The sequence below is a fragment of the Mirounga leonina genome, unplaced genomic scaffold (assembly GCF_011800145.1).
Source record: "Mirounga leonina isolate KUSES-001 unplaced genomic scaffold, KU_Mleo_1.0 Mir_151, whole genome shotgun sequence".
Classification (NCBI taxonomy): Eukaryota; Metazoa; Chordata; class Mammalia; order Carnivora; family Phocidae; genus Mirounga; species Mirounga leonina.
Genome location: NW_023270377.1, coordinates 80275609 through 80288646, shown reverse-complemented (window position 1 = coordinate 80288646; position 13038 = coordinate 80275609). Strand labels below are relative to the sequence as shown.

Sequence of the window (13038 nt, the reverse complement as noted above, 5' to 3'; positions counted from 1 at the left end):
TATTAATGAGCAGTTCTAGAACACCCATGTAGGTAGGTGGCGGAAAGGTAGTGCAAACAACACTCTATGCCAGCAGTAATTAAGAGCTTGAACTTGGGAATGGAAAGAAAGGTGGAAGTAAAAGATATTTTAGTGGACAGAAATGACTGAAGTTGGCAATGTGGGAATAAAAGGAATAATAATAAAAAAAAAGAACTACTTCCACAGAGAAGAGGCTGTTTGTTAGTAAAGTCACTAATCCATCTATCCTTTTGCTTTTCCCCTATAAACACAGACATACAATAGACTTGAACAGTATAGTTGGGAGAATTATACATATAGAATTTTTAAAGGCCTATGATAACACTGCTAAAGAGCAGCTGATTCTTTATCTGGTCCTTCAATGGGTCAGTAACATCTGCCACTGCTACTTCTACCCAAAGAAAGATTTTTTTTTTAGCAAGAAGGAAGATGCTTCCTGAACTCCTGTGGTATGACTGCTGCTTTTGACAAAGAGGAATAAAGATATGTGAAGAACCAGGCAGAGGTTCTATGAGGGAGACTTATTATGAAGGCATATATCATAAACTCTAAAGCACTGGGGAAAGAGGACAGAGAAAGACACTCCACAGGAAAACAACACTGGAAGGAAGACTGTTGAAAGATGACTCAGTAAAGCATTTCACTTTTCTAAGAAGGAAACAGCTGTAGGAAAGGAACAGAAGTAAATGGGTCTGACCACAAATCTGCCAAGAATGAAATAGGAAAAAGAAGAATGAAAACAACAGACCCATGGCAGGCACAGTATGAGAAGAGAGGACTCTTAAATACCAGTTTTACCTGAATTCAGTAAGAAAGTTTATGATGTAAAAGAATATAAACAAAAAAAGGCCTATGTAGCCATCTGAAGTATATAAGGTTCAACATGTAGAGAGTCTTCATAAAGTAATGTGATAGTGACATTGAGACTATGGTTAAAATCATTCTAAAATCACCCCCAAGAAGCAAAGAAGCCACTATCTACTGTGACAGCTTGATAGAAGTAATCCCTTCCATTTCTGGAGATGAATACTTACAAAGATGGGATACTATCATTTTTACTCAATTCTAAGCATTTTCAAAAAAAAAGAAACAGTCTTAAATATAAAAGTAGAAACTATTAACAATTTTAATAAAATAGTGGTGCAATTAATTTTCTCTTTACTTGCTAATGTAGATATTATACTAGCATAATCTGACATCACATTTTTTTTATTCAGTGGATTCCACTGGAGGGAGGGAGCTATTAGTTTATGAGCATGTATGATAAATGTTTTCTTATTTTCTTCAATCTGAGCTGAAAAGTGGGATAAATGCGGAGAGGTGAAGCAAGATGGCAAAGGAGTAGGAGACCTAAATTTCATCTGGTCCCAGGAATTCAGCTAAACAGGGATCCAACCATTCTGAACACCTACAAACTCAACAGAAGATTGAAGAAAAGAATAGCAGCAACTCTCCGAACAGAAAAGCAACCACTTTCTGGAACGGAGACTGTGCGGAGAAGTGAATCCCAGGCGATATTCAGGAAGACAGACTTGGGGTGGGGAGGGAGCCTCCGCCAGCCAGCTGCCGGCAAGTGATAGAGCAGCGGAGCACAAAATCAGAAATTTTAGAAGTCAGCTCCGCCAAGGGACGTCACTCCAGTGGCTAAGCTGGGGGGGGGAACCTTCGTTGGGACAGTGTGGTCCCAGGACCCTCAGGGTCACAGAAAGACCGGGGGTGCCTGAGCACGGCAGAGCTCCCAGGTATCGGAGCAGGAAGCCAGCTGCAGAGATGGGGCCTAGGAGTGGGCTCTCAGCTAGGGGCTACAATTAGCCATGACCCACGGCACAGTCGGGCCACTACTCCTTCAGCAGGGACCCGACAAGCGGCAGATCTGGGGAGAGTCCCCTTCCTCCCCCAGGAGGAGCGGCATGGGAGCGCAATGCAGGAATCTGTTGGGTTTGGAGACTCCAAACGGGGTCGTGTGCCAGAGACAGAGGCGCTGGGTCACAGGCCGGGTGAGCATGGAGGTGGCCAGAGACTGGGGAGACAGGAGTGATTGACTGCTTTTCTCTGGGGGCTCACTGAGGAGTGGGGCCCCGAGCTCTTGGCTCCTCCTGGGCAGAGATTGGGAGGCCGCCATTTTCACTCTTGTCCTTCAGAGCTGTAGGGAAAGCTTTCAGGGAACAAAAGCTACCGAGAGCAAACCAGAGCAGATTACTTGGCCTGCCCCTGGCAAGGACAGGGCAATTCCACCTCAGGCAAAGACATTTGAGAATCACTGCAACAGGCCCCTCCCCCAGAAGATCAGCAAGAACAGCCAGCCAAGACCAAGTTTACTGATCAATGAGAACAGCAGAACTCCAGCACTAGGGGAGTACAGAACATAGAATTCATGGCTTTTTTCCCCATGATTCTTTAGTCTTTCAAAGTTAATTTTTAAAATTATCTTTATTTTTTTCTTTTTCTACTGTTTTCACATTTGTCTTTTTCCCTTTTTCAACCAACATCTTATCAATCCCTTTTATAAAAATCTTTTTTAATTTTCCTTTTTATAATCATAGATTTCTAACCCTTCACTGTAGTTAACCTTATTTTTTGTATACATAGAAGTTGTTCTCCCTTTAAAATTTTGGGATACAGTTTCTTCTAACAGACCAAAATATACCCCAAATCTCTAGTGTATGGCTTTGTTCTGGTCTCCTGCCTGATCACATTCCCTCTTTTTTTTTTTTTTTAAAGATTTCATTTATTTATTTGAGAGAGAGAGAGAGCATATAAGAGGGGGGAGGGTCAGAGGGAGAAGCAGACTCCCTGCTGAGCAGGGAGCCTGATGCAGGACTCGATCCCGGGACTCCAGGATCATGACCTGAGCCAAAGGCAGTCACTTAACCAACTGAGCCACCCAGGTGCCCAACACATTCCCTCTTTTTTTTAAATTTTTAAAAAAATTTCTCTTCTTTTTTCAACCAACTTATCAATTCATTTTATAAAATCTTTTATAATTTTCATCTTTACAGTCATATTCCATCCCTTCATCGTATTTACCCTTCTTTTTGTACATATATGTTTTTCTTTCTTTAAAATTTTGGGAGGAAGTTTTTCTAACAGACCAAAATATGCCCAAAATCTAGTGTGTGGCTCTGATCTATTCACCAGTCTGATCACATTTCCCCCCCACTCTTTTCCCCCCGGGTTTGGGTCTCTTCTGATTGGTTTAGTGTATATTTTTCTGGGGTTGTTGTTACCCTGTTAGCATTTGGTTCTATCATTCATCTATTCTCCTCTGGACAAAATGACAAGATGGAAAAACTCATCTCAAAAAAAAGAACAAGAAGCAGTACCAACTGCCAGGGACCTAATCAATACGGACATTAGTAAGATGTCAGAACTAGAGTTGAGAGTGACGATTATAAAGATACTAGCTGGGCTTGAAAAAAGCATGGAAGATACTACAGAATCCCTTTCTGGAGAAATGAAAGAACTAAAATCTAACCAAGTCAAAATCGAAAAGGCTATTAATGAGGTGCAATCAAAAATGGGAGGCTCTAACTGCTAGGATAAATGAGGCAGAAGAGAGAATTAGTGATATAGAAGACCAATGATGGAGCATAAAGAAGCTGAGAAAAAGAGAGAGGAACAATTATGGGATCACGAGGGCAGAATTCGAGAGAGAAGTGATACCACAAGACGAAACAATATTAGAATAATTGGGATCCCAGAAGAAGAAGAAAGAGAGAGAGGGGCAGAAGGTATATTGGAGGAAATTATAGCAGAGAAATTCCCTAATTTGGGGAAGGAAACAGGCATCAAAATCCAGGAGACACAGAGAACCCCCTCAAAATCAATAAAAATTGGTCAACACCTCAATATCTAATAGTAAAACTTAACAAGTCTCACAATAAAAGAGAAAATCATGAAAGCAGCTGGGGACAAGAGGTCTGTAACCTACAATGGTAGAAATATGAGATTGACAGCAGACCTAGCCACAGAGACCTGGCAGGCCAGAAAGGACTAGCATGATATATTCAGAGCACTAAACAAGTAAAATATGCAGCCAAGAATACTATATCCAGCTAGGCTGTCATTGAAAGTAGAAGGAGAGATAAAAAGCTTTCAGGACAAACAAAAACTAAAAGAATTTGCAAACACCAAACCACCCCTACAAGAAATATTGAAAGGGGTCCTCTAAGCAAAGAGAGAGAGCCTAAAAGTAACATAGACCAGAAAGAATAGAGACAATATACAGTAACAGTCACCTAACAGGCAATACAATGGCACTAAATTCCTATCTTTCAATAGTTACCCTGAATGTAAATGGGCTAAATGCCCTAATCGAAAGACAAAGGGTATCAGACTGGATAAAAAAACAAGACCCTTCAATATGCTGTCTGCAAGAGACTCATTTTAGACCCAAAGACACCTCCAGATTGAAAGTGAGGGGGTGGAAAACCATTTACCATGTTAACAGACATCAAAAGAAAGCTGGGGTGGCAATCCTTATATTAGACAAATTAGATTTTATTTTATTATTATTTTTTAAAGATTTTACTTATTTGACAGAGAGAGACACAGCACAAGAGGGAACACAAGCAGGGACAGAGGGAGAGAAGCAGGCTTTCTGCGCAAGCAGGGAGCCCGATGTGGGGCTCAATTCCAGGACCCTGGGACCATGACCTGAGCAGAAGGCAGACGCTTAACAACTGAGCCACCCAGGCGCCCCTGAAAATTAGATTTTAAACCAAAGACTATAATAAGAGATGAGGAAGGATACTATATCCTACTTAAGGGGTTTATCCAAAAAGAAGATCTAACAATTGTAAATATCTATGCCCCTAACAAGGGAGCAGACAATTATGTAAGCCAATTAATAACAAAATCAAAGAAACATATCGACAACGATACAATAATAGTATAGGACTTTATCACCCCCCTCACTGAAATGGACAGATCATCTAAGCAAAAGATCAACAAGGAAATAAAGACTTTAAATGACACACTAGAATAAATGGACTTCACAGATATATTCAGAACATTCCATCCCAAAGCAACAGAATACACATTTTTCTCTAGTGCCCATGGAACATTCTCCAGAATAGATCACATCCTAGGTCACGAATCAGGTCTCAACTGGCACCAAAAGATTGGGGTCATTCCCTGCCTATGTTTGGACCACAATGCTTTGAAACTAGAACTCAATTACAAGAGGAAAGTCGGAAAGAACTCAAATAGATGGAGTCTAAAGAGCATCCTACTAAAGAATGAATGGGTCAACCAGGAAATTAAAGAATTTAAAAAATTCATGGAAACAAATGAAAATGAAAACAACTGTTCAAAATCTTTGGGATGCAGCAAGGCGGTCCTTCAAGAAACAAGAAAGGTCTCAAATACACAACCTAACCCTACACCTAAAGGAGCTGGAGAAAGAACAGCAAATAAAGCCGAAACACAGCAGGAGAAGAGCAATAATAAAGATCAGAGCAGAAATCAATGAAACAGAAACCAAAAGAACAGGAGAACAGATCTACGGAACTAGGAGCTGGTTCTTTGAAAGAATTAATAAGACTGATAGACCCCTGGCCAGACTTATCAAAAAGGAAAAAAAAGACCCAAATAAAATCATGAATGAAAGAGGACAGATCACAACCAACACCAAAGAAATGAAAACAATTACAAGAACATATTATGAGCAACTATAGGCCAGCAAATTAGATAACCTGGAAGAAATGGATGCATTCCTAGAGATGTATAAACCACCAAAACTGAACCAGGAAGAAATAGAAAACCTGAACAGACCAATAACCACTAAGGAAATTGAAGTAGTAATCAAAAATCTCCCAACAAACAAGAGCTCAGGGCCAGATGGTTTCCAAGGGGAATTCTACCATACATTTAAAGAAGAATTCATCCCTATTCTTCTGAAACTGTTCCAAAAAATAGAAATGGAAGGAAAACTTCCAAACTCATTTTATGAGGCCAGCATTACCTTGATCCCAAAATCAGATAAAGACCCCATCAAAAAGGAGAATTACAGACCAATATCCCCGATGAACATGGATGCAAAAATTCTCACCAAAATACTAGTCAATAGGATCCAACAGTACATTAAAAGAATTATTCACCACGACCAAGCGGGATTCATTCCTGGGCTGCAAGGTTGGTTCAACATCCGCAAATCAATCAATGTGATACAATACATTAATAAAAGAAAGAACAAGAACCATATGATCCTCTCAATAGATGCAGAAAAAGCATCTGACAAAGTAGAGCATCCTTTCTTGATTAAAACTCCAGATTGTAGGGACAGAGGGTACATACCTCAATATCATAAGAGCCATATATGAAAAACCCATAGCGAATATCATTCTTAATAGGGAAAAACTGAGAGCTTTTCCCCCAAGATCAGGAACACGGCAAGGATGTCCACTATCACCACTGCTCTTCAACATAGTACTAGAATTCCTAGCCACAGCAGTTAGACAACAAAAAGAAATAAAAGGCATCCGAATTGGCAAAGAAGTCAAACTCTCACTCCTTGCAGATGATATGATACTTTATGTGGAAAACCCAAAAGACTCCACCCCAAAACTGCTAGAACTCATATAGGAATTCAGTAAAGTGGCAGGATATAACATCAAGTACAGAAATCAGTTGCATTTCTATACACCAACAATAAGACAGAAGAGAAATTTAGGAGTCGATCCCATTTACAATTGCACCCAAAACCTTAAGATACCTAGGAATAAATCTAACCAAAGAGGCAAAGAATCTGTACTCAGAAAACTATAAAACACTCATGGAAGAAATTGAGGAAGACACAAAGAAATGGAAAAAAGTTCCATGCTCATGGATTCAAGAACAAATATTGTGAAGATGTCAATGCTACCTAGAGCAATCTACACATTTAATGCAATCCCTATCAAAACACCATCCACTTTTTTCAAAGAAATGGAGCAAATAATCCTAAAATTTGTATGGAACCAGAAAAGACCCTAAATAGCCAGAGCAATGTTGAAAAAGAAAAGCAAAGCTGGTGGCATCACAATTCCGGACTTCAAGCCCTATTACAAAGCTGTAATCATCAAGACAGTATGGTACTTGCACAAAAACAGACACAGAGATCAATGGAACAGAATAGAGAGCCCAGAAATGGACCCTCAATTCATCTCCAACAAAGCAGGAAAGAATGTCCAATGGAAAAAAGACAGTCTCCTCACAAATGGTGTTGGGAAAACTGGACAGCCACATGCAGAAGAATGAAACTGGACCATTTCCTTACACCACACACAAAAATAGACTCAAAATGGATGAAAGATCTAAATGTGAGACAGGAACCCATCAAAATCCTAGAGGAGAACAAAGGCAGCAACCTCCTCAACCTCAGCCGCAGCAACTTCTTCCTAGAAACATCGCCAAAGGCAAGGGAAGCAAGGGCAAAAATGAACTATTGGGACTTCATCAAAATAAAAAGCTCCTGCACAGCAAAGGAAACAGTCAACAAAACCAAGACAACTGACAGAATGGGAGAAGATATTTGCAAATGATATATCAGATAAAGGGCTAGTATCCAAAATCTATAAATAACTTATCAAACTCAACACCTGAAGAACAAATAATCCAATCAAGAAATGGTCAGAGGACATGAACAGACATTTTTCCAAAGAAGATATCCAAATGGCTAACAGACACATGAAAATGTGCTCAACATCACTCGGCATCAGGGAAATCCAAACCAAAACCTCAATGAGATACCACCTCACACCAGTCAGAATGCCTAAAATTAACAAGTCAGGAAACGACAGATGTTGGCGAGGATGCGGAGAAAGGGGAACCCTCCTACACTGTTGGTAGGAATGCAAGCTGGTGCAGCCAACTCTGGAAAACAGTATGGAGGTTCCTCAAAAAGTTGAAAATAGAGCTACCGTACGACCCAGCAATTGCACTACTGGGTATTTACCCCAAAGATACAAATGTAGAGATCTGAAGGGGTACGTGCACCCCAATGTTTATAGCAGCAATGTCCACAACAGCCAAACTGTGGAAAGAGCCAAGATGTCCATCAATAGATGAATGGATAAAGAAGATGTGGTATATATATACAATGGAATATTATGCAGCCATCAAAAACATGAACTCTTGCCATTTGCAATGACATGGACAGAACTAGAGGGTATTACGCTAAGAAAATAAGTCAATCAGAGAGAAGGACAAGTATCATATGATCTCACTGATATGAGGAATTCTTACTCTCAGGAAACAAACGGAGGGTTGCTGGAGTGGTGGGGGATGGGATAAATGGGGTGGCTGGATGATGGACACTGGGGAGAGTATGTGCTATGGTGCAGGCTGTGAATTATCTAAGACCTGTACCTCTGAAACAAATAAAAAGAAGATAGTAGGAAAGAAAAATGAAGGGGGGGTAAATTGGAGGGGGAGATGCACCATGAGAGACTATGGACTCTGAGAAACAAACTGAAGGTTTTAGAGGGGAGGGAGGTGGGGGGATAGGTTAGCCCAGTGATGGATATTAAGTAGGGCACATACTGCATGGAACACTGGGTGTTATACGCAAACAATGAATCATGGAACACTACATCAAAAACTAATGTAATGTATGGTGATTAACATAACATAGTAAAATAAAATTAAAAAAAAAAAAGTAGGATAAATGCAACAGGCACTAGTGAAACACATTTGAAAAAATGCCTGATATAATAACCTACATAAGTGATGATATCAGTAATTAAGCTTTAATTTTCTAATTAAATAAATTTAATTTTAATCAATTAATCAATTTAATTGATATAATAATCAATTTTTTAATAGAAAGAAAAACTTACCAATCTACATGTAAGACCAATAACTGCTAGTGGAGTCTGTGCAGACTGAGAAATGTCAAACAGATTATAGAGGAGTGTTTGGTTTTTATGATGAGCAAAAAGATCAAATTCATCTAATATGAAGATCACTGGGCAACTAGTAGACCGGTCACCTAAGATAAAATAAGAGTTTTATATATTAAGAAGCAACTATACCAACCTTTCTTAAGTTTCCAAATTATTTACTACACTTTAGTTGTTAAAACTCAATTCAACAAACATATATTGAAAACCTACTTTGCATAGGATACTTAGCAATGCCTATACATTTATTCAACAACAAAAAAATTATTCACAGGACAAGATAGCCTTTACTGCCCTCAAGTAGTTCACAGTCTAATTACGTGACTCTAGTAGTTTACTGATGAAAAATTAAGAACATTATTTAAATGACAAGACTGTTGTTTTTAAAAGTATGTAAATATAATCTTCTGTCATCATAAAGTTGACAAGGATCTCTTAACACCTAAATAGACCAAAACACTTTGGGATTAATAATACAGGGAGTCACTAACTTATGAACAAAACTTTTGCTTCAAAAGAGACTTGTTTAGTTAGCAGAAATGCAAACTATCTTCCCAAGTATTTGTAATTTTTTATAAATAATCATTAAACTAGGAAATTCAACCAAAGCCACTTTTAACTCCTTCTAACCACAGTTTTTTTTTAAGGCACCCCAACAAAGTTTTAATATTTCAACAACAGGGGAAAGTTCAACATGACTCTGTGAATTCATTTTTCTCATTACAACGGGAGAAACTATAAGGGCAAAAGAATCACTATTACCTTAAGGTTTAAGGCTTTATATTCACATAAACAAGTTAAAAGAAAATCTGATAAGGGGACACTTAACAGATAACAAAACATACAGTAACCTATATGTCATGAAAACCACAAGGACTACTCAAAGAGTCTATAAACAGAACTATATAATATAGAAATGTAGCATTTGAGGGATGCCTGGGTGGCTCAGTTGGTTAAGCGTCTGCCTTCAGCTCAGGTCATGACCCCAGGGCCCAGGGTTGGAGTCCTGCATGGGCTCCTTGCTCAGTGGGGAGCCTGCTTCTCCCTCTGCCCACTGCTCACCCTGCTTGTGCAGTCTTTCTCCGACAAATAAATAAAATCTTAAAAAAAAAGAAATGTAGTATTTGATAAAATATACCATTATAAATCAATGGGGAAAAGTGGCTTATACAAGATTAGTTCTCCACTTTACACCTTATCAAAATAAACTCCCGCCAAATTATGAAATATATGTATTAGATGAAAACAGAAGTCAATGCCTTCAAAATCTGGAGAAAAATACTGATGATACAAAAAATTTAAAATTTCTTTTCAGCACAGAAGTCCAAAAAGAATTCCCATAAATGAGTATGGGATAAACACCACCAAAATAAGGCAAAGAATCAACAAGAAATACATAAACCAAGAAATATCAGTGTTTAATAAAAATATGAAGTGATGAGCATAAATAGCACAATAATGCATATCAAACTAAGAGATGTATTTTTTTCTCTTAGGCAGACATGAAAATTAATAATTGTGAATAAAAGTTGAAAAGGAAAAGGTACTCTTAAATATGTTTAGATTTGAAATTGAACTTCTAGGGTAGTTTGGTTCTATTCTTCCTTTTTTCCCTTTCCCCCTTTCTTTCTTTCCCCCTTTGTCCCCTTCCTTCCTTCCTAAGATTTATTTATTTATTTGAGAGAGAGAGACAGAGAGAGCATGAGCAAGGGGAGGGGCAGAGGGATAGGGAGAAGCAGACTCTCTGCTGAGCAAGGAGCCTTCCCGGGACTCAATCCCAGGTTCTTGGGATCATAACCTGAGCCGAAGGCAGACGCTTAACAACTGAGCCACCCAGGTGCCCCTATAAGTATTATTTTTTAAGTTATTTTTATTTAAAGATTTTATTTATTTGACAGAGCACAAGCAGATGGAGCAGCAGACAGAGGGAGAGGGAGAAGCAGGCTCCCTGCTGAGTAGGGAGCCCAATGTAGGGCTCGAATCCAGGACCCTGGGATTATGACTTGAGCCAAAGGCAGAAGCTTAACAGAATAAGCCACACCAGGCACCCCTATAATTTTTCTTTTAAATGTGGTACTGTTTAATCCAGAATTCTACTCATTAAAATTTACCCTAGGAAATATCTAAATAATCACCTAAGCATTTCTTCCTAATTATACAAAGTTAGAAATCAAAATTCGTAACTGGTGATTAGTAACTTCTAATTTATTACATTTTAAGTATAGTTAATTTATAAAACAGAATATATGAGAACCATGAAAATGATGGTGTAGCTCACTATTTACTGACATAGGTGCTCACTACATCCTGTTACATAAGTGAACAAGATATACATTATACAATATAGAAAATCATTTTATTCTTATAAAAAATTATGTCCATCTGCATCAGTGATACACTGCAGGTGAATAAAGACATGAAACCAAATGTTAACTGGGATCATCATGGGGTGGCTGCGTGAGCAGCTCAGTCACGTGTCCGACTCTTGATCTCGGCTCAGTCTTGATCTCAGGGTCATGAGTTCAAGCCCCACTTTCGACGTGGAGACTTCTTAAAAAATAATAATAATTGGGATAGTCACTGTAACAGTTGTGGGATTACAGTGATCACTTTATTACGGTTTTTTACATTTTTGTTTTTTGTAAAAATATGTAACACCTTTATAATCAGGGGAAAAATAAAGCTAAAAGATACCTTTTGGTGGTATTAATTATGTTAATATTTACCTTTTTTTAAAGCTTCCAGAAGAAATGAAAGGTTTTCAGCAAAACTCCCCTGAATAACAAAAAAGACACCATAGCTAAAAGTTTAATGAAATAAAGAATAAAAGAGGACTATCTGATTCTTAGACACTATATAGACACGATGTATCTACTTTTTCCTAGTCAGTGGCCAGATTCTGAGCTGGATACTTCCATGTGCACCATTAAAAACTTAAATATAAAAGGAGAGATGGCATAGTATTGAAAATGGCATTACCTTGTCATGCTCAAAATTTTTTATTTTCTGGATAAAGTCTGTAAAGATGTTAACTTTAATTTAAAGGTAGTTTTTAAGACTTGCTGTATTCTAAACACAGAGAACCAGAAATCATTGCACTTTGTATCTTCAAATAGATTAAGCTCTTTCAAGTCTCAGATTAATTTGTACCACTAAAAAAATGACCATATGATTTCACTCGTAAGTGACATTTAAGAAATAAAACAAATGAACACAGGGAAAGGGGAAAAAGAGGGGGAGGCAAACCATAAGAGACTCTTAACAACAGGGAACAACATGAGGGTTAATGGAGGGGAGGGTGGGCAGGGGATGGACTAAATGGGTGATGGGTATTAAGGAGCACTGGGTGTTATATATAAGTGATGAATCACTAAATTCTACCCCTGAAACCAGTATTACACTATATGTTAACTAAATTTAAATACCAACAACAAAAAAATAAAACATACTATTAAAAAAAAATGAGCACGAACTTAAGTGAGATCCAAAAGGAAATGGGAGAAGAAATTTGCCTCAATTATTACATACTACAATAGTTTTTCCCTATTCAAGAGCATACTACAGAATTTGTATATATCATATCAAATTTGGCTATGTTTACTTGGAACACAGCCAAAACATTTTTGGATACAACTTAAATGTTCTATATGGAAATTAACAGAGTAGCAGATGCATTATCCAGATGTTCCAACTTGTGGATAAGGGCTCTGTTAAAGTATTTTTTTCATTTAAGTCATTAATTTTTACTTCATTTAGATTTTTTAATTTAAAGAAATAGCCAACTTTAAATTTGTGAAGATGTACAGGACAAAAGAACCCACTTGTTTGTTTCCCAATTGAGAGAACTGATATAAAATAGTCTAATAGGTTTTTAAGAACTTCCACATATTTTATAATAACTGTATGTTGTCAAATCAACATTATTTTCAAGGTAGTTAGGGCAAGAGGCATTTACCATAATATAAACAAAAGCTCAGAGGCAATCTGTGGGTGAATCAGTGGTCAGTTATTCAAAGGTTGCTTGTCTTTTGCTTTTTTTTTAAAGACAGTTACACCTGACCTTTACTGTATGTAATTATATAAATACATATGCATGTATTAGAAGAATATCCTTAATTAATATACATGTATATTT

The 13038-nt window shown here is 37.8% G+C and overlaps 1 protein-coding gene across 3 annotated transcripts in view; it reads right to left on the bottom strand.

The window, feature by feature from the left end:
* The window catches only part of ORC4 (origin recognition complex subunit 4), a 96250-nt gene that overhangs the window by 23737 nt on the left and 59475 nt on the right, over positions 1 to 13038 (bottom strand). For all 3 annotated transcript variants that reach the window (XM_035008081.1, XM_035008079.1, XM_035008080.1), the window contains exons 7-8: positions 11630 to 11678; positions 8841 to 8992 (exon numbers count right to left, since the gene is read on the bottom strand). In XM_035008081.1, coding sequence (XP_034863972.1) covers positions 8841 to 8992; positions 11630 to 11678 — 201 coding nt within the window. The remainder of the gene's footprint in view (positions 1 to 8840; positions 8993 to 11629; positions 11679 to 13038) is intronic.